Source organism: Antennarius striatus, chromosome 3, assembly GCF_040054535.1.
Source record: "Antennarius striatus isolate MH-2024 chromosome 3, ASM4005453v1, whole genome shotgun sequence".
NCBI lineage: Eukaryota > Metazoa > Chordata > Actinopteri > Lophiiformes > Antennariidae > Antennarius > Antennarius striatus.
In genome coordinates, this window is record NC_090778.1 from 18,759,809 (window position 1) to 18,787,620 (window position 27,812).

Genomic DNA, 27,812 nt, shown 5'->3' on the forward strand with positions numbered 1-27,812 from the left:
TGATTTTAATTATTGACCGATGATCAGTCGAACTTATTCTTTGATTTATCGGGATTTTACACAGTAATTCCAAGATTTCATTGCCTCAACACACCATTATGGACATTATCTTCTTCTGACCATCTAGTAATTTAGTTTATTTTGTGGAGAAATAACTATGAAAACTTTTTTCCCAATTGTATTAAAAATTCATCTGTCACTCTACACTATATGTGATTTACTGATCATTGGTCCAGAATAGTCATCAGTGAGGTCTGTATGTGTTGTCATAGTAATGAAAAAAAAAGACTAAATTCACTCTGGTTATAAAACAAAAAACACATTTATTGTCTAGATATTTCAATCACCTTAGATTAGCTAGCATTAGGACCATTTAGTATTTCTACATGTTTCTTTTCCATGTAAAACACCAAAAACATACAAAAACAGTGTCATTCTAAAGCATGTCCCGTACAAAAAAAAAACCCCATATATACATTTTTACAAACATTCAACAGACAAGTATAGATTTAAAAATTTTAAAAATAACAACGCAAGTCAGTGAATTTAGAACGGTTGAAACTAACTCAAGGAGCTGAAATACGACTGCATGTTTTCCAGCCTGTTTAAAACCAAAACCTTGACAAGTAATTTAATCTTCCTTTAGTCGTAAATCTTGGTCAAGTGAAAGGACATGATAGTTGTACATTTAAAGGTGATGTCACACAAACATTCAGGAACATTAGTAGAATGAACAACATTAAAAGACTCGGTTTAGTGAATATGGTAGAAAGGGCGGTCCACGTTTTAAACGCATGCTTAATTTACTTGTCAAGGTTTAACAGTTGGTCCCCGTGTCTGAAGCGTGGTTAACCGTCTAATGCGGTAAGACATCATGTGCTATGAAGAGTGACGGAGGCAGGGTCAGGGTAAATCTACAACATTAACCGAAGACTAATTGCAATTTAAGGGAAATAATTTAATTTGGGACCATTCATTTGAATCAGCTTGACTCTGACCAATGTGACCACAAGCAGATGAATTGCATTATGATCAAGCACAGGGCCAGACTTCAACAAGGCCATTTGTTTGTAAATCTGACTCCAGACCCAGCTGAGACTCATGAATGTTTCCAGGTCCAACCAGTAACAGCGTGACTAAAGCGGACATGTAAAGTTCATGGCACGCCACTGTGGCTAATCACCATAAAGGCTAAATAGGAGTGATTCCAGGCTGAAAGCTTGTATTGCTTTTGTAGTACAGCAATGTAGATATATTTTGAAACCAAATGATGATCCATTTAATTTGATGACTAACTGAAATAATGAAATATTTTCACCTAACTGGTCCCAGGATCACAAAATCCTTGAAGCTGATGAAGGAAACAACCCTAGTTCTGCCTTCTCTTACATCATACAGTATAGCATTTATTCTGCTCTGGAAGCTTAAATAGTTTTGAGAGCAGATTCCTCACCAAATTGTTCTAAAGCCTGTAGTGTTTTCCTGTAATCAGTATAAATTATAGAAACAGACTCCACTTCATGAATATCGAAATCACCAATGATGCGTGTGATTCTAGATAAGTCAGGGTGGCCTTCAGTATGTCTAAAACTGCCATTGTGTGTGTGCCAACATGTAGGTGGACCGCTACAGCTACAGCGCAGTTACTGAGAATAAGACTTACTATTCAGACAGAAAAGATACTTTTCAGACAGCGTAGGCATATCAGAACAGCAAGCTGAGGTTCTAAGGTCAGAGAGTCAGGACTGAGATATCAAGAAGCTGTGAGCATTGTTTGACTGGAACAAAATTCAACAAACATGTCCTGAATTTGCTGCAAAATTTCTCCCTTGTCTCCCCAAGGGTGTCAGTTTGTGTCCATAGTTTCTTCTTTCTGTCTCCAGAAGGTTTTTTTCTGTTCGAATCAATGCAGAGCCCATTTTGTTCAGTCACTGTCTGGTCCCTATATCTGATCCCAGTGTAACCCGTGGTAGAAAGCCAAAAAAAACAAAAAAACAAAAATCCAATCTCCTCCTTTAACATCGAGCTGCTCCAGTTACTTCCCAGTTGGTATAGAGTGACACACACAGCGACAAAAGATGCGTCCATGCGTAATGCTTGTCTCCTTTCTGCATGAGCTCACAGATGGAACAGAAAAAACAAAAACAAGTACCATCAAGGTCACTCCCTTTTTCCAAGGTCACTCCTTTTTCGTGTCTCCAGAATCCTGGAAACTAACGGGTCTGTGGGAAAGACCACATGTCCATGCTTTCTTTCTCTCTACAGTTTTAGTAGATGACTTCGTAAACAGTGGCCTTCTTGTCCCCTGAACCAGTGACTATGTACTTGTCGTCCACAGATATATCGCAGCTCAGCACAGAGGAGGATTCTTTAGACTGCAAAGACATTTGCAAAACATGAAAATAAGTCAGTCGTATACATAGAATGTCTTATAAAAATACACTAAAAGAGTGTGACATGATACAGTAAATGTTTAAAACTATTCTGTCAGAAAATTAGTATTACTATGGTTCAAAATCACAAAAATGATTTTGGCATTTCAAGCGGCTTTTTGGGAGGTTTTATACCAATTTGCCTTTTCCTATATGAAGAACAATGACAAAGGTAGGTAGCTCAATCAGGAATGGAACTACTGGTTGCTCACATTAAGATAAAGAAACTGTAGTACTGACATTTAGCCACGTTATAATTTATAAGAAACACAGTGTCCTTTTGACCAACCTGGAATATGCTGGCTCCATATGGTGTTCTCCACGCATTCAACAAGTTATCCTTACCCGTGCTCACAAACCATTTACCTGGGTAGAGAAGAATACACAAAAACTGTAAGCATTCTCAGAGTGAATAAAGCAGTCGTCAGAGGCATTATCAGCAAGACAAGATTGAGAAACACCATTTTTATGGAACAGGGGAAAAAAAGTGAAATTTAAAGCACGTTGCATGTCATACCCCTCTCTCTCTGTTTTGAATAGCTTCATATTACCCAATTTAATCAAATCCAGACTACAAAAGACCGTAAAGCCTTTTTTGAACATGAAAAATCTAGACATCCAATTTATAACTCCTGTTGGGGAACGCACAGCCAAGATGAGTAAAACTGCATGGGTCCTAGAGGGCCCTTCTGCTGCTACAAAAGGCTGCAAAGGACACAAAATGCATGCAGATGTGCCGAGTGTAGAGTTGCTACATGTCAGATGTCTAAAATTAAGACTTCAGAGAAACTGAAGTTGCTGACATTATTTAATGAAAAACAAAAATGACCAACAACCCAAAAGAGAGGAGGCACAGATAGAGGTGTGAGGGGAGGAAGAACCAAAGCAAAAAAAAAAGAAAAGAAAAAGGATTTGTGCCAACCTAAGAATGGTGCTGATAAATCTGCTTCATCCAGCATCTTTTACACCGTTACACTTTAGAAAAACATGGACAATATGGAGGGTAACGACCATAACAGAAACCTAGCTGGGATGAAACATCACAAACTTATCCATGGAGCTAGCAGACCTCACACATTGGAACATTGTTGTTGATAAGATAAAAAAGATTTTATTACATGACATAAATCAAACGCAGACACCAAGGAAACATTTGATTTCAAGACAGGAACATGAGATTTTCAGAAGCTTGTGTCTCCATGTTAAGTGATTTCTAAACTCAGGTCAACACAAAGAAAACCCTTCATTCAATTTTCCTTTGATGGTGTCATTCTTTTATTGACCAAAAGGATTTAATATATGATGCAAATTTAGAGATTAAGACTTTGTCACACTTGGTTTTCCATATTTGTTCTGAATAGCCACTGGATTTACCAATATGAGTTGGTCAATTACTTAATGTCTTCATCAAAGCAACCTAGAAGACACACTTAGATCGATTAGATGTGCCAGAAATGTTCCTGCAAAGCAACTATTACATTTCAACATGTGAGTAAAAATGTGAACAAAGTTGATCTTTTCTATCTTGCAAAAAAACACAAGACCATAATTGAATGTGTTAAACTGATCAGCCTTCAACTAGAGAGGATTGACTTAATGGCTGACATGCAATTTTGATTGAAGTCCAATTTAGGATCACTAGTTTTTAAAGGAAATGGTTTTAAAATGAGTGCAAAGTCAGAGGTGTACTGAACAGACTGTTGCGTATGAAACCAACTGCTTACCACAGTAGGCAAACTGGAGGGAGAGGACACAGCTCTCATGTAGATGGAGCTGGTATTTATCAGGCTTGGTGACATGAAGGACTTCAACGTTGCTGCTCTCCATTCCCACAGCGAGCCACTCTCCTGTTGGACAATAGCCTAGAGAGAAGATCTGGACAGAAGGTATTGCAAATTAAATCTCTCTGGAGCATTGTTTCTTTAAATGCCACATTTCACACAGTTTCAAAGACAAGTGATTGAATGAACACCGACTGCTGATAGGGGAGTGTGTACCTGTGATGTGAAATCATGTTGCTGCAGCTGCCGTCCCTCTCGCAGATCCCAAGAGCGCACCGTGTTGTCGAGGCCTCCAGTCCACAGCTTGGTGCCATCGTTGGAGATGTCGATGCAGCTGGCCCCATCTGTGTGGCCCTGGAACTGCCTGCAGGATAAGGCACATACATTTGGAATTCGATTGGAGCATTTAAAACAAAAAACATATTTGCATCACAGCATATAAGACGTGAATGACTTACAGCAGTTTTGCAACGCCATTGCTAAATATTCCACTCTGTCCAGCAACTTGTAATCATACAATTAAACTTGGTTCAAAAATGACTCTCTTAATCAAGGAGAGTCAATACTGTGGCTGTCAGGTGATTAGAGCATCCTGGCATGAAGAAACTGGAGATACCCAAAGTATTCACTTGACCCATACGTGTACTTTTGCGAATCCTATACAAAGAACCAACGATGTTTAAACTAAAAGCACGGTGACATGTCTGTCTTACCTTACGAGTGTCTGGTTGTGTAAGTCCCAGACTGCAATGTTGCCATCGCTGCAACAGGAGAAGCAGACCTTGGAATCCGGGCTGATGGCCAGAGCGTAACATGCTGGTGCTGATGATGTTAACTCGGCCTTAATTCTGGGAGTGGGTGTCGCCAAATCCCAGATGGACAGCGTGCTCGCCTCACCTCCCACAATCAGTGTCCGACCATCAGGGAGGAGACGACAGGAGCGGATGTAGTTGTCACGATTCTGATGTGGCAGAAAGATTACATAAATGTCACCTTTGTGTGTGTGTTCATACACACACATGCACACACACAGGAATGAAAAAGTTTGGGCACCCCTCAGATTTCAAATTTTCCTTTATAAATAACTGGTGGTTTGGATCAACAATTTCAGTTAAATACATCATATAGCAGATGAACACTGTGATGTTTGACAATTGAAATGACCTTTATAGGATTTGCAAAAAGTGTGCAATAATTACTAAGAAAATTAGGCAGGTACATAAATTGGGCATCCCAACACAAAAATTACATCAGTATTCAGTAGAGCCTGTTTTTGAAGAAATAACAGCCTCTAAATGCTTTCTAAAGCTTCCAAGGAGGGTCTGGATTTTGGTTGGTTATTTTTGACTGTTTGTCTTCACAACACTTCTCCAGTTCAGTTAGTTTGATGGTTGCCACAAAAACAAAATATTTTGACAATATTCAAGTCCAGGAGAGATGGCTGTTCCAGAACATTGTACTTGTTCCTCTACATGAATGCCTTAGTAACATTTGAACAGCGTTTAGGGTCGCTGTCCTGTTACCGTATCCAGCCCCAGCGTATCTGCTGATACAGACTAGAATCCATGTGACCTCCAACTTTAACAAGTTTGCCAGTACCTGCACTGGAGACACAGCCTAACAGCATGAGGGAACCACCAGCAAATTTTAATGTGGGCAGCGTTTGTTTTGGAACACTGTTTTCTTCATCTGCCATGCATACCGCCCCTTATGATCTCCAAATAACTCAATTTTAGTGCTAACAGTCCAGAGCATCTCATTGCAAAATGAAGCTGGCTTGTCAAAATATGCTTTAGCATAACTCAGCGGCTCTGTTCGTGGCACGTGTGCAGACAAAGCTTCTTCCGCATCGCTCTTCCATGGAGCATCCCTTTGTGCAAGGTGTGCTGAACAGTTGAACGATGCACAGTGACACCATCTGCAGCAAGATGATGTTGTAGGTTTTTGTAGCTGATCTGTGGGATGAATGACTGTTTTCACCATCCGTCCCCTCCGCTTATCTCACTTTTTCTTGGCTTACCACTGCGGGCCTTAACTGTGCCTGTGTTCTTCCATTTCTTCACTACGTTCCTTACAGTGGAAACTGAGATACCGTTTTGCATCCTTCCCTTAAACCATGATGTCGAACAATCTTTGTTTTCAGGTTGAGGCTCCTCTGTTGCCACTCTTCATAGAAAATGCAAAGAGGAAAACAACTTACAATTGGCCACTGTAAATACCCTTTCTCATGATTGGCTTCACCTTTGTATGTAGGACAATGAGCTTACTAAACAAATTTTGTGTTCCAATAATTAGTGCTATAGGTATTCAAATCAATCAAACAACAAGGGTGCCCAAATTTAAGCAACTGCCTACTTTTGTTTAAATGATTACTGTACACTTTTTGTAAATCCTATAAACTTCACTTCACTTCTCAAATATTACTCTGTCTGTTATATGATATATTTAACTGAAATTGTTGATCCGAGCAACCAGTGATCGCGGATTTTTGGTAGGCGGTCATGTGATACAGTATGCGCACTTGGCAGATGGCATCCACAAGTGCGCTACGTTCTGTGAGTCGCGAACTCACGTGAGACACAGAAGTGCTTTAAACAGTCTATATGAGTATGGTAAACGGTAATACAGCTAGAAGGTGGTTAAATATCAGTATGGGGAGGGTTCATAAACGTTTAAAATTCCGTAAATAAGATAATTCAGAGAATTCTTTAATCGTGTGTTTCCTGGAACGCATAAACCGTGAGGAACTAGGCCGCACTGTACTATACATTAATATATACAGTTGTGTTCAAAATAAAAGCAGTCCCATATCACTAGCAAGATGAATCTGTTTTTGTTAGAACTTCAACTTCTACAAGGTTTAGTGAAGATATATAAAACCAACAAGCTCAACAGGAATGACGTGCATGCTGCAGATTCTGTGAAACTGAATCATTAACTGAAAGGGTTGTGCTAAAAAAAAATCAAAGCGCCGAGTTCAATTAGTGAGGTTGTTATTACATGCAAAAATAGGTGTTAAACAGGTGACCTTTATTTAAGGATCAAGAAAACTGATGCTGTATATGCTGGCTGTGCATTTGTCCTTGAGAAACAGAGCAAATGGCTCGTACAAGGCATTGTTCAGAAGAAGAGTGTTCTTTGAATAAGAAGTTAATAAAAGAGGGGGAAATCTATAACGAACTAGAGGTAAGATCGGGCCTAAAAAATCCAGCTCAACCTGACCCAGGCCCGAGGGTATTAAAGCCCGACCCGACCCGAACGTAATTATGAAGACATTTTGAGCCCGACCCCGCCCAAATTTCGGGTCGGGTCGGGCTTGGACTCGGATTCGGGCTTAAGATCTTACCTCTATAATGAAGTGCAAAAAATGAAAGGCTATTCAGCTGAAATTATATCAAATGCTGTTCATGAGGCAAAACCAAGAAATGCATAAAAATTGTGGAACACTGTCCTAGGCTGCAATACCTGTTGACCAGAATTTAGTTGATGTGAAGCAGTTATCAGAAACCATAGTAATGCAAGTAAATACTAGTTTATGAAGACTGAACTTTCCCAGGAAAGTTTCTCTTCAAGCATTTCTTAGTTTATACAGAGAATTTTTGAGTTTGTAAATAAAGATATGAAGACTAATATTTTTTTTAATATCTCTATAATATTATCAAATTCAGTTACTTTTTCCAATTTTCATATTTGAAATAGAATGCATAGTATCTCCATTGCATTTGTGTGCATTAGAATATTATTTGTTTTAAGAATTTTGAGGTTTACTCACCTTTTTAAACACACTGCTAAATACACACACACACACACAATATATATATATATATACTGTATATATATAAAATAATGTACTCTGTATAGATAACACAAATCCACATACGCGCAAACATCCATTTGTTGTCTTTTTTCTGACACTTCCCCACCTCACTCACCAAGCAGTCCAGTTGTGACACTGGGCTCTTGTTTCCTGGGTGACTAATGTCCCAGACCTTGACGCAACCCTTCCCTCCTGTGTAAACGTGTCGAGTCGGGTTACTGATGGTAACAGCACACACAACCTCTCCATGGTTTAGTGTGTTGATCTGACGGGCATGGCGAGGAATCCCTGGGCCCACCAAAGCATCTGGGGGAAATGGTACTGGCTGCATTTGTCCGTCGGCCGCCACATGAAAAGAGTAAGCACTGATGATATAAAAAAAAAAAGGGATGACAGGAGGTTAAATATAATGAGTAATCATGTTAAATTATGCAAAAGAGGACAACAGAGAACACAGAAAGAAGAAATTAGAGAAAGAGAACGGAGAGCTAGAAATGAAAAAACAAAATGTTTTTCAGTTGTACCACGTACCAATTAAATCAGTCCTCAAACAAAAAACCAACCGCAAAAACACTTACGGTTTGCCACCAGGGATTCCTGTGAGACTAGGAGGCATTCCAGGAACTCGCATGTGAGGGTGGGGATCAAAACCAACCTTGAAGGGAAAACGCAGACGTCAGAAAGGACAGCGTGTACACGCACAAAACGCACACAGGTCAATACTAACCTGTGGAACGGAGCGCAAACACTCATGAGCACAAAGCAAACAGTGCTCTTGAGCACACACACCCTCTACATCTGACAAGTTTAAGAGTCAGCAAACAAAGAAGCAGAGCCGCCAGTTCTTGTGCTCCCTTGAATCCAACACACAGATACAGCTGATGAGTACACACCCCGAGGTTCCATCAAGTACTACTCGGCTCCCAGTCTTCTATTTAAACAGTGCAATGAACACTAAGCAAATAAAACCCAGTGATGAGGCCACTGAACATGAATAACAAAAGCGTACCTTTCACACAGACCAAGTACAGCTGTGCAACTATTGACACTTTCCACTTTATAAGATAAAATTTACAGTTACGAAAAGCTTAACTTCTTGATATTATAGTCTGTCAAAACACTGAATTGTGACGGGTTTAGTGATGTTTCCCATTACTGATCAACAAAAAAGAAATGGAGTAAAAGTGTTCAGGCTGAATACAAAATAAACTGAAAATGTAAGGATGAAATATAAAATACAGTACTGTAATTGCCTTTGTAAAGAATTCACTGCTACTAAAATAGTTGATAGACATTCCATAACAAGCCGGATGGAGATAATCTGTGTTTAATAAAGGTGTGACAAGATATTTATGCAAATGCCTGGAGGGTGAAAGTTTTCTTCCATTGTTTGACAGTTACTGAGATATACGGCAGATAGGAAGAATATAAAAATGGGTCTTGTCTGAAGACAGAATGGTGTAGTGTATCCTGTAGCATAGATTTCAATTAGCCTGGGACAGAGATTCGTGTGCACACAACAGTCATCACCTGTTGCTTGGGATCAACTGTAAAGAAAAAACCCATGTGAATGTTTTGCCTTTAAGCCTACTGTCTATGTTGCTCACATACTTTCAGCACCAGCACCAAGTTGTGTGGAAAAAAAAATGAAAAAGAAAAGTGTCGAGAAGTGCAAATCAGATTCTGAAAAGAATAACCACTGGAATTCCTTCCAAAAAACTTCTACCTTGTCTTGCAAGAAATCAGAATTTTGTTTCATATTCCCTAAAAGAAATTGTTGTCATTTTGACATTACTATTCATTTCCAGTGTGAAAGACTCAACTTGTGTTTTCATGCCAATTAGAATCCTTTCCCTACTCAGAGGCTTGTGACGAGAATGTTTCTCAGAGAAATAGTTTATTAAATAAATCAGTCTAAAACCAAAGATCTACAGATCTCAATTCCAAACAAGTGGAAGTCTGACTGTCTGACGCAACAGACTGACCCACACAGATGTAAAAACACTCATGTATGAACGCCTTTCCACGTACCATGGGTGAACGACCATAGGCAGCCACAGCAGCGGCGGCAGCGGCGCTCATCTGGGGCGACATGTTGTGCAGTCCTGCAGCGTAGGCCGCGGCCCCAGCAGCGCCAGCGAGCTCCCCATTCATTCCTGCTGGGTGGGGCAACATACCAAATGCACCTGGGTATGGTCCTGGAACAGCCAGCGGGGTGCGCAACCCTGCAGCTAAGGTGGTAAGAGAAACATATTCAACTCCGAGGTCTATCAATATCCAAGAATCAAGGTTTGAACTTCCAGTTTTCCAACACAACATGGTCAACTGACAGCAGTGGTCACCCTTTATTAGAACAGAACAGAACACAACAGAGAATGGAACAGGATAAAACAGAATAGAATAGAATACAGCCATGGCCAAACGTTTTGAGAATGTCATAAAAATTGCTTTTCAAAAAATTTGTTACGTCAGTGTTTTATATCTTTTTGTCAGATGTTATTATAACATGCTGATGTATAATTACAAGCATGTCATAAGGGTCGAAAGCTTTTATTGACAATTACTTTAAGTCTATGCAAAGAGTCAATATTTTCAGTGTTTACCCTTCCATTTCAAGACCTCTGCGATTTTCCATGGCATGCTGCTATTAACTTCTGGGACACATTCTGACTGATGACTGTCCAGCCTCACAGTCAGTGCTTGGAGTTTGTTAGAATTTGTGGGTTTTGTTTGTCCACCCATCTTTTGACGATTGACCACAAGTTCTCAATGGGATTAAAGTCAGGGGAGGTAATATTTTGTTCCCAGAGCTACATATTTATTACTTTTTCCTTATGGCAAGGTGCTCTATCATGCTGGAAAAGGCATTGTTCATCACCAAGCTGTTGGTTGGGAGGAGGTTGGTACCACAAGTTTTGGTACCACTCTTTGTTCATGGCCGTGTTCTTAGTGAGCACAGTCCCTTGGCTACTCTGGGCAAGAAACTGTATCTGAGTCTTTTGGTTTATGTTTTATGTGCCCTGTAGTGCTGGCCTGAGGGCAGATGAGTGAACATGTGTTGCCTGGAGTGGGATGGTTAAGAGCTAAGAGCTGGCAACATGATCCAGGGAGAGCAGAGAGCAACAAGTAATCTTCTGCATGGTGTCGATCACGGTCTGCTGATTTCTCCTGTCTGCTGCCGTGCAACCAAAGTCACAGCTGTGATTTGCTTTCTATCAGATTTAACTTGATCAATACTTAAAACGCCATTAGCTATCCTAAGCCCTAATGGCACTTCATTGAAAGGCTGAAATTTCCTGGAGGCAATTTTGGAAACGACTGATCACCCTCTGGCAACCATATCAAAATGCAAAAACATGGTGCGTATGTAATTTGCAAATACTTTTACTTACTGGGTGGATGTGGTACCTCCATGGAAGGGGGTTTTGATATGCTGGGCCGGATTCCAGGAGCCGAGCTCGGTCCAGGGGTAGAATCACCTCTTGGTGTGGGTGTGCTGGACTTTAGTCCGGGGGTTCCTGCCTTATCTCGCTGCCACATAGAAAGGAAACGGAGAAGGAAACTATAGAAATATACCAGAAATATGCAGCTACTGACAAATAAATCAAACTATACGCTAAATGAACTCAATCAGGTTTGCCCTATCCATCCACACCATTGGCATCTCTTTGGACTTGAGAGAAGAAGAGCTGGCGGATGAAGCAGTCGAGGCTGGACTACAGGGGTCTTTCTTGAGAAGACGTGTTTTATCCAGTCCGTTTTCTCTCGGGGAGGGTAGAGGCGTGCCGCGGGGGGAAACAGGATCCTGGAAGATGTCAAAAATTTAGTTAAACCTGGAAACAAAAATTACTGTGCCAAAGTAACGTTGGCATATTCCAATGAGTCCTTTCAGGTAGGGACCACATCCCTTCCACGACTAACAACCATCATCATTATCATCATCATCAACCCTAATTGAAAACAAAACAAATTCAAACATACTGACCTCATTTGAGACATCCACCACTAAATTATCATCACTTTTCTCCCCATCACTATCCTGCAAGGAAGACAATTAATTACAAAATTAAGGACAGCATAAAGTGAAACACTGCAAACATTCGATGTTCAACTATCATTTGACCACAGATGTATTCTAATCCACTTCTAAACATCTACAATCACTGGAACCATTGCTTACATAGTGGCTGGAGTCCTTGTCATCCACTTTGCGTTTCTTGGTATCGTTTGGAAAGTCAGGTCCATTGCGCCGCTTATCCGAGTTCCTCATACTTTCTGGCAGCATAGAGTTACTCTGCAAGCAAGGATTGGAGTGGACAGGAGATGGGAACAGACATTAGAGAAATAAGACAGGTGGAATAGAAAGAAGAAAATAAAAGCAGTTCAGAGGAAGAAAGGCTGTGTATTTTTGTGTGAACATGAGATCACCAAACCCCCTGATCCACCCACTACTAACTTACGAAAGTGTAGAGCAGGTTAGAAAAACAGACTCTTCATTGCAAATAGGTGAAAAGTTCACAAAAGCATGAATGAAGCAGCCCCGACACTTAAACAGCAACCTCTTTTCTCACTTGACCGCAGCCAGCTGCAGTCACACACACACACGCCGCTGAAGTTGATGATTACATTAAGTGGCTCTCAAAATCTATCAGTGCTCCCTCGCCTGCCTCTGACAAGCTTCACTAACAGCGGTGGGTCTGTGTGTGTGTGGGGGGGGGGGGTCCATGTATGTGTGTGTGTTTACGATTACGACAAAATGTGTAATCATCTGTAAAAGTCAGCATGTATGATCAAGCGTAAAACACTACTACTTGCATAACACTCATGTAACAAGACTGCATGTGCACGTATACACACAGACACAGACACACACACACACACACACACACACACTGGCCTCCTGACCAATGAATCCTATTGTGAATGGATTAAAGCTTCGTGTTGAGTCCATTATAGTCTCAGCCTGTCAATGAAATGTGCATCCAACATACACAAACACACAACCACATGCACACATCCAGCAAGCAAGCGCTTGGACTTTTTTGGGGGGTGGGGGTGGAAGGGTAAATGAAGGAGGAATAGCCAAGAGATGATGATGATGAGAAGCAGGAGGAGGGGTGAGAAAAAGGGGGCAGGGGAGGGGATAAGATTAGAGGACAGAGAGGATTGAAGGAGGGTGTGAGAGTGTGGAGGAGAAGAAAGGGTGACAAGAGACGAGGGAGGGAAAGAGAGGGAGGGTCTGGGGGTGGAAAATCTGTATTCTGGCAAATGCTAACCACCACTACCCCCCTACCCAACACACATACCACAACCCCCCCTTTTATTGAAAGGTTTTAGTGAGCTAAGCATAGATGCACTGACCCGCAAATCACAAGCAGCCCCCCCCCTCTGCTCACATTTAAGATGTTTGTTCTCTCTCTCTCTGTGTCACTCACACACGTAAATACACACACACACACACACACACACACACACACACGTTCAGTGTCATATGACTGTGGCCCAGCCCCCCTCCCCTTTCCAATCCCTCCCCTCGCAGCGGTGGTGATATTAAACACAATGAGAGTCTTTAAGCGCGGGATCAGGGGCAGTGGGAGAGGAAAGAAGGGGGTAATCTGTTCACTGAGGTGTTAAATAGGCACAACAATGCAAGCTAGGCTAGAGAGGAGGTGTGTGTGTGTGTGTGTGTGTGTGTGTGTGTGTGTGTGTGTGTGTGTGTGTGTGTGTGTGTGTGTGTGTGTGTGTGTGTGTGTGTGTGCAACCATGCTAAAAGGCTCATTTGGAGGAGAAAAGAAACCTTCAGTTCACAGCAGATCTAGGACAGAACCAAAGAGGCAGGCCGACGCTCTGCCCGAGATAATTCCCTTAAGACACACATAAAAAAAAACCACACACACACACACACACACTAAAAAATATTTAACAAAAAAAAGCTTAAGGACAAACACTATCTGTGTTTCAAACAAGATGTTGATGTGTTTTACAAGCAACAAAACAACAGCGAGATGTTTTTCGTGCATTGAGCCGTCTTCAGATGAATGGGCTACAAAGGAAAAACAAGTATAACTAAAGTCTTTATATTAAAATGAAAACAGAAACTGCCTCATCAAAAGCTGTGCATGATCTTGTACACAATATTACAGATACGTCTTTGTATTTGTGTGTCTCAGTGTGCAGCAGAATGTTAAGACAGTGTATTTTTAATGCAAATACTATCCCATGAGAACAAAACTTGACTGATAGGTACACAGCCACATCTATTTCGCATTAAGAATTAATAAAGGAATGTTTACTTTCTACCGCTTCTCTTCTGACCTGCAGCAGATTTTTTAGCACAAATCCAAACAATGATATCATTACCTGGAACTGCTACATGTAAAGTAAAGTTGTTTATATGGAGCACCCAGTTTAAGATTTTCGTTCAGCTCGAGTCAAGTTTGGTGATCCCACCAACATTTATCGGAGCGAGACAAAATGCAACAATGAAAAAAATAAAAGAAACTGGCGTATTTTTCATATCAGAAAACTGATGAAGACAGTAAGTACTCACCGTGCCGGGCTCTCGCTCTATTGCCATTGGAAATTCATATATGGTCGAGGTCGAAGGTTGAGGTGATTCGTAGAGCAAAGAAACAAGACAAAAGTGAGAAAAAATTATTAATGTCCATTTATAGATAATAATCAAAGTTCAAATAGAAAATAACTTGGAAGCAGCACTAAAACATTTCACCTTGATTCTTCAAAAGGAACCCAAAGTGATGCCCGCTGAACTAAACTGTCACTCATAAACTTCTAGACCAATCAACTACTCTGGGCTTGCACTAGGAGGTAGTATGACTAAGCCACTGTGGCTCACTGTAAAAGAATTGAACAAGCCAAAAAAAGCCACATTCTGCGTCCAAGACAGGGGCGCAGTGCACAGGGCGTGGGGGGGGTGCCCCCCCCCCCGGGGGGGGGGAGTCCAGGGGGCCTCCTCCGGGAAATGTTTTAGAAAATGGGGTTGTTTTCCTGCATTCTGAGGACAAAATCTTCTGTTCAGTTTACCTACAAAACTACACTAAAGTCAACAGTTCAAGCTGAACTATCTTTATTTCTGTCCTACTTTATGCAGGTATGAATGTGAGATTCAACAATTGAAAACTTGCATTCACTATGTGAAGATACAGTCATACAAAATATTAATCAATGTTTACTTGTAAGTTTTACTTGGACTAGAAGACATTTTAACTTTGACCACCACCAACACCATTGGTATGCCATAGTTTGTTTTTGTTTTTTTATTCAACAACATGAATTTTCCTTTCAATTTAAAATGCATATAAAATATCAAGCGAGGTGAATACATATTCACATGCATCGCTGGTTATTCCTGCCGGTCATAGGTATCAAAAGTCTAAGACTACAAACAAGTATTGATAATATCTTTCATTGACCTTCTGATCGGTCTGTCACCACTCCTCCCCCCTCTCAGCATTCACCATTTGTTTATTAATGAGAACTTCAACACAAACTACTATAAAACACTGGATTGTTTTGATCGATCGTCCTCGCCTTGTTGTACACAAATTTGCTGGTTCAGCTTGTAAAAAAACAATATTTGTTTTTCATTGGACGAAAGGAGGTCATGACCCAAGTGCATATTTAATGATCGGAATTTACTTTGCCTATGGCGAAGTGGCGAATGGCTAGCGCAAGCCCAGCTACTAGAAGTTGAGTCCTCTGGCTATAACCGGTGAGTTTTCTGGTGGTGGCGAGTGTGTCTCTCACCTCTCAGGTGCTCTGGGGCTCCAGGGTGTGAGTCTGGTCCAGAAAGGTGGGGCTTTTTGTCACCACCGTCTTTTCCCGCCAGATGGGGATGAACAGCACCGAGTGCTCCTGACAAGGCCAGGAGACCGGCTGATCCACCCAACTGAGCAGGGTGGAGGCCAGCAGGGTGTGGGGTGAGAGGCACTGGGGCCCCGCCATGGTTATGGGACAGATGCTGCTGTGAGAGAGAGAGAGAGAGAGAGAGAGAGAGAGAGAGAGAGAGAGAGAGAGAGAGAGAGAGAGAGAGAGAGAGAGAGAGAGAGAGAGACAGAGAGAGAGACAGAGAGAGAGAGAGAGAGAGAGAAAGCAAAACAAGAGGAAGAGATGGTTAGATGATTTGAGAAAAAAGGCATTTATTTAGCAGTAACACATGGTCAAACCACTCAGAGGTGGTGTTCAACAAAAACTGGCAATATCTCTATATAAATCCATTGTAGTAGCAGAGCAAGGAGATTTCACTGTAGCTCTCCAGATGGAGTCAAGTCTGATGCCCGATAGAAGAGGCTGAAGTGTCAATGAATGAAATGGAACCAAAAGGTAAAAATCAATAGCAATTTGTTAAGGGCCTGGGTAAAGTGGAAATTTGCATGTCTGATATTAATGCAGCACATACCACCAGAGGGTGGCAGTAATAAACCTAGAGGCTGTTCGTAACTATTATCAAGAGAAAAAGAACACAATAGGACCGCGTGGAAAAGAAAACGAGATGAAATGCCAACTCAGCCAACTTAACATGATATTGCAGCATTTCACGGGTTTCAGCAACAAATGCATCAGGAAAAAATTTCAGATGTAGTCAATGTTTGCGTGTCGGCACAGCCTGCTTAAAATGATCAGCATCATTCAAGACTGTTAAAAATAAAGACCACAACGCCACAACAGGCTTATAGATGAAATGATGTCAAGGAGCTGATACTTCACCTGTGAGTTGTCATGCTACCCTCATGTACTCACTGGTACTTACATTTTGCAGTGGTTGATTTTACATGAATGGCAGTCAGAATACTTAGCAACGCAGAATTTGGAGCCCAAACTTCCGTAACTAATGAATAGGGATTTCTGGCCTTATTGAAGACTTTAACAGATGGGACAGTCTCTTCAGTGTCTGCGTTTACGGCACTTCAACAAGCTGCAGCCGTCTAGAGAAGAGTGAACACATCCTCTCCCCTCTGCACACCGCCTCACACACACACACACACACACACACACACACACACACACACACCCCCACCCCCCCTCCCTCCCTCCCTCCCTCCCTCCCTCCGGGGTCAAACACTGAACAACACTGACAGCTGGGATCATAGCCCAGAGCCTGAGGATGTGGTGGTAGAAGAGAGAGAGGGAGGGGGGGGGGGGTGAAGAGGAAAAGGAGGAATGATCGAGAAGTGGAGGTGGGGGTGCCCAGCTGCTGGATCCACTGTCAGGTCTTATGAGGGAGTGAGGCTGCTGAGGAGGGAGGAGAGAGGAGGGTCAGGGAGAGAAGAGAGAGAGTGTTTGGCTGGCAGCCCTGCTCTCTCTTTCACACCAAATCAGGCGCTCCTCTGAGCGTGAAATGCCTTTGTGTTCCAAAACATCATTATTGCCTCCTCAGACAGTAGCCGCGGGAATCCGAGCTCAGTGATTCGCCGGTGGGTGGAGAGGAGGAAGGAGAGAGGTGAGTAGAAGGGGTGGGGGGGCACAGGAGGCGACTCGGCAGGGGTGGAAGGGGTGCTGAAGGTCAAACCGACTTTTATCTCACCTAACTGACAAACCCACTCCCCCTTTCCTGAGCGTCCGCCTCCTCTTTTCCTTTCTATCCATCCGTAACTCTCTTCGTCCAGCCCCACCGAGTGAAAGCAGGACAACCAGTCTTTTTGCCTCAACCTCAATGCCTGTCTGTACACACGAGCACATACACACACACTTGCCCAAGTTTGCTTGTCAAACAATCAAACACAAACACACCCCCACGCCACACTTGATCACACTAACAGGCATACAGTGTGTAGATAAACAATGCCGGCACACAGACCCTGAACCATCCAACCCCGGCATGTTGTTTTCTGGGGATAACAGCAATGCATGCTCCACTACACCCAGACGCGCACACAAACAGATGCAAACACACACACACACACACACACACACACACACACACACACACACACACACACAGCTACAAAAACAGAACCGTTGATGAGAGTAAATGGAGGGGAAGTATTGGCTGAGCAAAGGGAGCATGGTTTGTCATGGGATGTTAGTGTGTGTGTGTGTGTGTGTGTGTGTGTGTGTGTGTGTGTGTGTGTGTGTGTGTGTGTGTGTGTGTGTGTGTGTGTGTGTGTGTGTGTGTGTGTGTGTGTAAGGGCCACATGCTTCATTACACTCATTTAACTCACAAACGGGGTGAATGACAGGCTGGCGTGGGAGACGGGAGGAGTGGAAGATGGGAGTGGAAGGGCAACACTGTGACACCCCTCCTCCTCTTTTTTTAACAAACACTGAAATCCAGCAATTAAGTCTCAAACAGTGCGCGCGCACACACACACACACACACACACACACACACACACACACACACACACATACACACACACACACACACACCATCAGTCGACACCAACTAACAAGCCCACTTCACATTTAACTCTCCAAAACCCACTGCACACTCTTTTCTAAGCCAAAGCCTCCCCCCTTTTTCTCACATTCCCCATCAAGTCAACCCCCTGCCCTTACCGCCTGTCAAGCCCCACGGCTCCTATAAAGCAAACTATTCTCCTCTACCTCCCATCACACAAACAAAAAAGCCACCGCTAACAGCTCAACTTATTCTCCTTTTAAACCATAACATCACAGCAAAACGACCAGAGGAAAAAAAACGTTGATGCTTTTGGAACTTCTTTTCAACAGTCAGTAAAAAAAAAATTCCCTTTTGAGCTCCAGTCTGGAAGAATGAGCTGGTCATGCCCCATTTATCATAGCCTGATGACATCTATTCAATAAACAACACTGTGCACTTTTCAGTCAATGTGAAAAAGATCAATTCCACCAATCAATCCATTTCATCATGAAACTCAGTTAAGAAAATTAGATTTTATTTATTTAACCAATCATTGATTTACCAGCCCAAGAATTTCCAAATACAAATACATTTCCTGCACAATCCAGTGTAATTTATACATCAGTGATGTAAACATGAGCTGACTTCAGAATAAGAAAAGTAGAGGAATACACACTGTTGGTGGAAGGCCCGGCAATCCACGCACCCCAATGACCGCATTGAGCTCTGCCATGGTCACCTGTTTGGCTCGCTCCACAGCTTGTACCACCTGCTGCTGATGCTGCAGAACACACCAACACCATTTTTTGTGATTTATCAGTAACGTTAACATAGAAGACGAGAGTGTCTAAAATTGCAGAAAAAAAAAACAGTTGGTAGCTAAAAGTCACATGTACTTACCTCCTGTGAGAGGAAGGGAATGACTTGAGCACAGATGGTGTTTAGTCTCTTGGCAATCTCGGTCTGATGAAGGAAGAGACAGAGGCAGAAAGAGACTTCATTGTTAATAACATAATTACATTCATTTAGAAAAGACATCTGTTCAGTAACAGCAACAAAGGAATACGAGCGTAGGCAAACACACTGCAAAACATCTCAACAGCATGCAAGACACACACAAACACAATGAAACCCCAGTATACTAGACTCTGATACAATAATAACACAAGTCTCCTTTTTTTCTTTACAAATGCAGTGTGTGTCATTTTCAGCATCACTAAATGATCTCTGTCACACAGACTAACACTACAATGACATTGTCCTTTCTCATTACCAGGGTCAGGGTGAGTTCAGGTTTCTCTCATTCGTCTGTTGTCTTTATCTTTCCCTGTGTCTCTCTATCCTCGGTGCTCTTGTTCCTCTTCCCATCAGCACTTCAACATAATCTCATCAGCTCCTAACTTCATTTGCTCTCCTCCAGTATCCATGCCAACACATCCGCCTGCCGCCCAATCCCCCGAAGGTGGCACAATTGGCTGCAACCAGATACCCCCACGGTGGCACCAAATCAGATAAGGGGATTCATATTACATATCATCCAATCAAATTGATACGCAGAAGGCCAAGGTGAGGAGGAATTGGAAGAGCCATGAAAAGCGGTAATGGCCCCTTCAGACACACACATCCCACATAAATAGAAAAGGCTTCACAATGCAATGTCATGTTATTTGTGCCTAAAAATAGATCATTTTGAAAAATAATCAATAAGTGTTCAAACTAAACCAAATTCAATATCCCTTCACTTGATGAATAAACAAGTGGTGATACGGCAGGTTTCCTGATTTTTGGGACATACTACATGATGCATGGTGTCTGCCCCGTTCCACTATAAGCTGCATACAGGATTTATACTATTGCAATTCCATGGTATTTAAAAGGTTACCTCTCTAGAAAGCATCACTTTTGCTCGCTACTTGGCTTGGACTCATTTATTGTGTAGCATTACAGACCAATTACAATAGAGGCTTATAAGACGATACATTATTAGTCATGAACAGTTGTTAGTTGCATTCCTACACCTTTTAGCTGACCATATGCATGCAGTTCTCAATTTTCTTAAATCACAAATGTCTTCTGAGCCAAGGGAGGTATTCACAATAACTCTTATTTTGCTAAATTACCTTCTTTTTCAGAATTTTCTGATAATCTGATCTGATCATTTACCTTACTGACCACCTGTCTTGCACCTGATGTAACCATCATCGCAGCCATGACCTGGAATGAGCTCTGCAGAATGGCTTCTGATTCACTGACTTCCGCATAACTACAATTCAATCTCATTATGTCCAACTTATTCCATGTTTAGAGTTTCTAAACAAAGAGCTCTAAATAAAGGCCCATCAGACTGTCTGCACCTGTATGCCCTTTCTCAGAATCCTGAGTTGTAAACTTATAATTAGCTGTCTGTAAATAGTTTGACCAAGTTCTATCAGATCACCTCAGGTAATCCAGCTAAGCTAACTGACAAATATAACAAAGATCAAGCAAACACTGTCACAACACCTGAAGCTGCAATCCCTAAGTGAAGCATCATTACAAATCATGACTCAAGATCATTTGGGGTAAATAATAATAATGAAAAACTCACAACTGATGTGTGACGTATGTTCTTGTGCACCATCTGTATTGTGATGTGACTGGGGAGTGGGTGAGCAAAGCTCGAGGATACACAGAGACGATGGAAATGAACAAAAAATGTGCTAACAAAGAACAGGCTTCACATTACACATACTGTATAATTGGAGCACCACTGCCACACAACATACGCATACACTCGTAGCTTCCCAGCAGGAGGTGGGTTGTTCTTTATCCCTCATACCCTCCACCCACAGAAGCTTGTTGCTCTGACAACTACAGCCCAAAGCTAATGACCTCCCCTGGAGTTTTAGTGAGTGTGCGTGGAGAATAGATGCATCTGACTCACAATGGAAGAACAGTAGCTTCACATGGACATAAAACGAAAGAGGAGCAAAGGGAAAAAAAGAAGAAGAAATGATGGGGGGGGATGTGTAGCACACAGGAAAAAGAGATCCAAATGGAGAATGAGGGGTGACAAAAAGAAAAGAGTGAACTCTGGCTGTAAAAAGTGAACAATAATACAAGGATAGCATGAGAAAAAAATCTATGGGAGTATGAGAGGGTCAAGGGAGCATCTCAACTCCCTGGGGAATTCACATCCAACAGGGTAGGTGTAGAAAACATAATCCCTTCAAAATGATTACCATACACTTGAAGACTTTGTTCAACAAGTTCTATCTAGTATAATCAGCAGCACCGTTTAGAGTACTCTACACTGACAGTGAGATAAACCAGTAAAAACTCTTATAACTGTGGCATCAGTGCAACGTAATTCAGATGAGTCAAGTCAGAACAGCTATTATGACCCTGAGGTCAGCAGTCACTAACTCATATTACACAATCACAATGCAACAAAGACCCTTCTTTACATGACCTTCATTTCCACAAACACCAGCACATTGTTGCTACACTGTCTGACTTTAAAAGCCATCTCAAACAACAAATAAGCATTGAAAAAACGATTTTCCTTGCCTGTAAGAGAGTGGCTGATCGCCACTCAGACAATATAGAGTACCAATGCACTACCTCCAACTATTAAAAAAAAGTTTCAATAGATCTTTTGCTTTTATATATCTGCTAATAGCTGTATTTAATTCTCATGGTTGTGGGTTTTTACATACAATAACACAAGGCACAATTAAAGATGCAGCAGTCTAACTTTGAACAATCTATATAAAAGAGGTACATGATGCAGGAGCATCCAATGTAAGTGCGCAGGAATGATAGATTCACGCTTTACCCTAACATGCATTTCTTCATTAGCTTGGTTGTTTGACAGTCAGGAATAAAGAAAACCATCACACATTATCAGCCAGCAGTGAGCCGTTGGGTCAATTAGTGTATTGTATCTTTATATGAAAACAGCAGCAGGATTTCATGAGCTACAACAAATCACACAACACACCTACAAAATAATGAAGGTTAGAGTAAAACTGTATGCTCACTTCATGCAGGTTTGCCTTTTGGACTTTTAAACACATTGTATAGGCTTAAAATTTCAATAAATCAATGCTGTCCCTGAAATGACGCTTTGATAGTTACAGCAATAATGACGGGTAAACACTGTAAAACCATGCTCCACTCTTGTGCTGTTGTACATTTTTGTGCATGAAAAGTTATCCCCTCTTCATCCATGTGTCCACACAGTTTTTCTTTCAGTGCAACCTCATATGCACACTTGCATAAAAATGTTTGACTTTCTGTCACTGGGTGTATATTATTTTGCACGTGATCAATCATCTCTGTCGATAAGCCTATCACTACGGTGTAAAAGTGGAGTCAACCTCTGATGGCGATTCAAAGGAAGGCGGGTTTACAGCACTTGTTTTTCCGTTTACAGACCTAGAAGTGCAGTGTAATTTAATACTGTACATTGCTTGCGTGTATTAGTCTTAATTCTGCATCAATGTCCTTTCTTAACAGTACAGTAAGCAAGTGTCATTCCTCTAATTCATGTGTAAACAACTAAAGCCCAACTAAAGCCAATGCTGGTGTGTTTTCGACTCCCTCGTTCTAAAGGGGGGAGCTCCAGTCCGTGGCCTCTCCTCTGTCTGTCTCACCATGATCGATTCCTCTGCCCTCCCCAGCCCTGCCCCTCTAATGTAATAAAGCAGGCCGCTCCCCTAGACAGCACCAATCAATCTACAGAGCCATTCATCCTGCCCATGGGCTCAGGCGGCCAGCCCTAACTGGGGAAATGGAGACAGAGCCCCATCGATCATGAATAAACACACATCCACACACACAAGCATACAGTAAAACACACCAACAAATGAATGCACACATGCATTTACGTACATACACACACACACACACACAAGGACACATCAACAGGCATACACGCCAAATACATCAAAAGCATGCAATAAGAGGGAGGAAAAAGACAGGGGGTGGAGGAGAGACGAGAAGATGCAGAGAGCAGACAAGCGACAGGCAGATAAGCTTTGGTACCTGTTTGTGCATTTCGATGTTGAGGCCATAAGACATCTCATAGTACTGAAGGGAACAAAGTGCCACATGGTTAGAATAGCCACAACATCATTAATGAAAGCTGTTACATGTACATGTGTGTTACCACAGGGAAGTATGTTCATAACTGTCCACTTTTTTATGTCGGTTTCGGGACACACTAAGATTACTGACCTCACTTTTTTTAAGGTAAAACGTCTATGCAAATGTGTCTCCCTTAAAAAGGGAGACACATTTGCATTGGAAACATTAAAAACAAATGTATATTCATTTTGAAGTGTAGCTTTTCCACATGCATTGTCCTCTTCCTTTGGTTAGTAACACAGCCTACAGGGTTGTCATTACAAAACGACATGGGGCGGCAGTAGCTCAGTCCACTAATTTTTCGGCTGGGGACTGGAGGATCACCGGAGGTTAGCCAGGTCAAATCCTGTATGGACTGAAAAAAACCTGGAGTGTGAACAGCCAGTAGAGGGATGTCTCTCCACCTTGTGAGCACTGCCGAGGTGCCCTTGAGCAAGGCACGGTACCGCACAAGCCGCTCATAGGGCACACCAGTGAGGAGCTGCCCACCGATCTACCCCTCACTATCTACCTGCATGCTGTGCAGACCCCTTGTTTGTGCATGCTTCAGGGCCTGTACCATATACCTATATGTGTTGGAAAAAAGGACTGGAGTGGAAAAAGTAATTTCCCTACGGGTATAATAAACAGTATGTCTTCTACTCAGTGATTATCTACATGTGAAGTGGAGGGGAAAACATGCGCTGAACATGTCACAAATCTCACCATGACATAGTGTCTCTGCATCTCTGTCTTTTCACTGGCCAGCTTCTCACACTCCATCTTGAGACTGAAAAACAACAATAAAACAACGTTTTAGTCTGATTTTTATTCAACCCAAACATGATGGTGTAAACTGGATTCCTATATTCCAGTAAATGGAGCACAAATGAACAAAACCATAACTCCTTGTAAGAGGTTAAATACTTGTTTTGAACCTGGTATTACAGTTATGCTAATAAATGACTAACTATCAACAAGTCTTTGGAAAACAAACAGATGTGTGACTGTCATCTCTAAAACATACAACACACAAACTGAGTTTAAACAGAGAGGATACTGAACAGTCTCTATTTGATGATCTTCCAGATGTTTTCCTAGGCAATTATCAAAAAGTAAAGCAAACAACTTTAACAGCTTAAAATTTTCCCATGATCCCACTGTTTCCCTTAAAGCACACATGAATGTAAATCTAAACAGTGCAGGGAACAGAGCAGGTTTTCAAAAGAGAGCAATTGAAATGAAGAACCTTCCTATTGAAACATCATAACCGCTGTCTGTTGGCTGCATGACGTGTGTTTTAACCCCGGTTTTTGCATTTGTACATCAGGATAGACGTTCTCACCTGTTGCAGCCAGCCTTTCCCTTACAACCCAAATAAGGAACGGCATAAAGTAGGAAGAAAAGAAAAACATGACTGCACACATGCTCAGGCAGTCTTTTCTGAACACATGACTACACACACACACACACACACACACACACGGACAGGGGAAAATAAGAAGTGATTTATGAAACCCTGAGCCCACACGCCATCCTCTGGCTCTCACCCATCACTAAAACCTGGACCCACCACAGTGTAAGCACCAACACTGATGACTGCTTCTGATGCATGTGTGTGTGTGTGTGTGTGTGTGTGCATGTGAACTTAATCCAGGTTTATTGGTTAGTGTGAGGCCAAAGCTGGGGTTTGTTCATATTGTAAGGGGGATGACTGTGGTTAGAGTGAGGTTTGGGGCTAAAGGGCAGATGACAATGAGAAACTTGGAAAAAGGGCAGCTCGTATCGAAAGAGGACCCTTCCATGTGTGTGTGTGTGTGTGTGTGTTTGGATTATCCACCTGTGGTACTGCGCCTGCAGAAACTGGAACTCCTCCTTGATGCGGTCCAGTGACTCTGGGATGGTGAACTTGAAGGGCTGGCCCGGAGCCTGGTGGGGCGTCTGACACACACACACACACACACACACACACACACACACACACACACACACACACACACACACACAAACACGATTACTAACCTAATAGCGCCTCATTATGTGGCCTCTAGGCTCACATGTAAAGTCAACAAATTTAACAATTAACCGTTACTAAGCAAACAACATTATCAACAAGCCCACGTTGCTTCTCACGCCGACGGAGAGCCAGATCCACCGGAAGGAGTTCGACCGAAGCATGTGCTCCTTCTCGGGGTTATTAAAACTCAGACAACAGGAGGTGCGGGTCAGACAAAGAAGTGAAAACCGGTTACAACCAGGCTGCTACAGCAGGACGGGAAGAGTCTTACCGGGTGTCGCCCCTGGGGGAACATTGTTCTCTCCTGGAGGATGTGGCCGCTTTCCTTCTCAAAGACCCGTTTCGAAGGCTCCAATGAGGGGCTCCGGATCACCAAGACGAACCCATCCGTCTTTATGGGTCCAAGTGTGCTTAATGTGGAATAAAAAAAAAAGCGCCCGTTCCACCGTCCACTGGCCGTCTAATCCGAATCCCTCCTCGACCGATCTGTCTCCTGCTTGTCTCCCGGTCGTTCGCTCCTCCGCGGCCGTAAATCAACCGGAAAAAAACACGGGAAACGGCTCATTAGCTGGGAGCGGCGAAGAGAGGAGGGGGAGGGAGAGGTGAAAACCAGGTGAGAAGCGAAGAGGCTGGAACCACTTCAGTCACTCCTGTGTTTATCCCGTGTGTGTGATCAGAGGAGTACGGAGAGGCGACCGGACCAACAGGAGCGCGTTCACAGCCCGTAGACCCCCCGCAGGACGGCCGCGATCCGTCCGAGCATCGCGGGCAAATCCACGCAAGTTAATTGAAGCTTTTCGCACTTGACTCGCCGCTTGACGCCAGCTGCCGTTTGGGCAGCGAACAAGAATAAATATTTACTTTCCTGTCGACTTTCGATGCAAACCAACGTCCCAAGTTCAATTTCAAGAAAAATAGAATATATGTTGTGTTTATATCGATAACTCCCACGAACACTGCAGCAGACTACCGTCCGAGCTCTGCTTTACCTCAATGGCAACTTTCTCACGCGGTTTCACGTTCACAGCTAACCGAAACTGAAGACCCGCCCCGAAAACGTCAACGGACCAATCAGAGTCGTCCATCCACGTGGGGACATGAATGAAGATTATACAGCCGACCAATAGTCGTTCTTGAATCTGCCACAAGACCGTTGACCTGGATGAGCTACGCAAGATCGAGCCAATCAGGACGTGGGGAGGAGCTCCGAATCCAGAGGCGCGCGGGACGGGAGGTTTGGTGGACGGGAGGCGAGGCTCACCTGTCAGTCAAAGTAACGTGGGACCATCAGAAGGAGGCTGGAAGATGTTCGCGTACACACACACACACACACACACACACACACACACACACACACACACACACACACACACAGACAGAAACACAAATACTACTGTCTTTCTTTGTAGCTGCTGTGAACCTTCCTAACAAGTGTCATGGTGAATCAACAGAAATCTTCCTCCTTCCTGGTGTTTATGTAATAATAAACCGCGTGAAAATTTATTTAGTTAGACTTTCATCATATTTTGTTCTCCCCTTCTCTCAAAACAAAGCACAATTAAAGAAAATGCACTTTGAAAAAAATAAAATATTGTATTTTTGGACTCCATTCCAGCTGCATTCTTTAAAGATCTTCAGTCATTTCTATGACGGTCAATGTAGAGTATTGTAAATTTATCACTTTATGTGTATGTTGTATGTATAAACTGATGAAACCACACACAGAATGTCTTTAAAAAACTAAAAGTTAATCTCTAAAGAGTTTAATCTCTGCAACTCTGTGCCATATTAGTTCACATAATTATATATTTTGGCCAATTCAATTTGTTTGAAAGATCTGTGTATTTTGTATCATAACACTTCATGGACTAAATAATTCGGTGACACAAGGTTTCATTTTTGATCCACTGCATTTCTCCCATATTGGTGAAATTATTTGATGCTGTAGATCAAATATTCCTTGTTGTCCTAATAATGTGCAAGTAAATGCAGGCGATCATTCTGTAATTACAACTTTAGTGACTTTCTTGCGTTCCGTGAAACAATGGAAGTCCAATATTTTTCCTGCATCTAATTTGTGATAAAGTTGAAATGCTGGATATTGGTTTTGCTTGGCATAGACACCAGTTTGATTATAAAGCAGTAATTCTAGGTAATTGCCAGGAGTCGATTACATTTGTTACACTTGCTCCTACACACTTTATTTATTGTCAGACTTTAGGGAAATTGCCAAGATAACATTTTTTTGTCCCTTGCACAACATTTCTAAATTGGGTTTTTACTATCCATGGCTGTTGCACAGTTGATAATTCAT

At 42.2% G+C, this 27,812-nt stretch overlaps 1 protein-coding gene across 2 annotated transcripts; it reads right to left on the reverse strand.

Annotated features, from left to right (window-relative positions):
- Positions 1–303: 303 nt before the first annotated feature.
- Positions 304–27,005, reverse strand: LOC137592370 (transducin-like enhancer protein 1). Of its 2 annotated transcripts, none has more exons than XM_068310499.1 (20): positions 25,770–27,005; positions 25,322–25,422; positions 24,208–24,271; positions 23,401–23,445; positions 19,273–19,335; positions 19,049–19,153; positions 15,798–16,011; positions 14,581–14,597; positions 12,211–12,324; positions 12,016–12,069; positions 11,686–11,835; positions 11,423–11,561; positions 10,062–10,261; positions 8,609–8,685; positions 8,146–8,395; positions 4,927–5,174; positions 4,430–4,577; positions 4,157–4,307; positions 2,722–2,798; positions 304–2,375 (listed from the first exon to the last, which is right to left on the reverse strand). In XM_068310499.1, exons 1-20 carry the CDS (start codon positions 25,791–25,793, stop codon positions 2,268–2,270), a joined length of 2,349 nt encoding a protein of 782 aa, XP_068166600.1. In that variant the 5' UTR covers positions 25,794–27,005; the 3' UTR covers positions 304–2,267. The 2 variants fall into 2 exon arrangements, with proteins under 2 accessions (XP_068166600.1, XP_068166599.1); XM_068310498.1 differs by having other exon boundaries at positions 15,798–16,014; positions 25,770–27,004.
- Between the last annotated feature and the right edge of the window lie 807 nt (positions 27,006–27,812).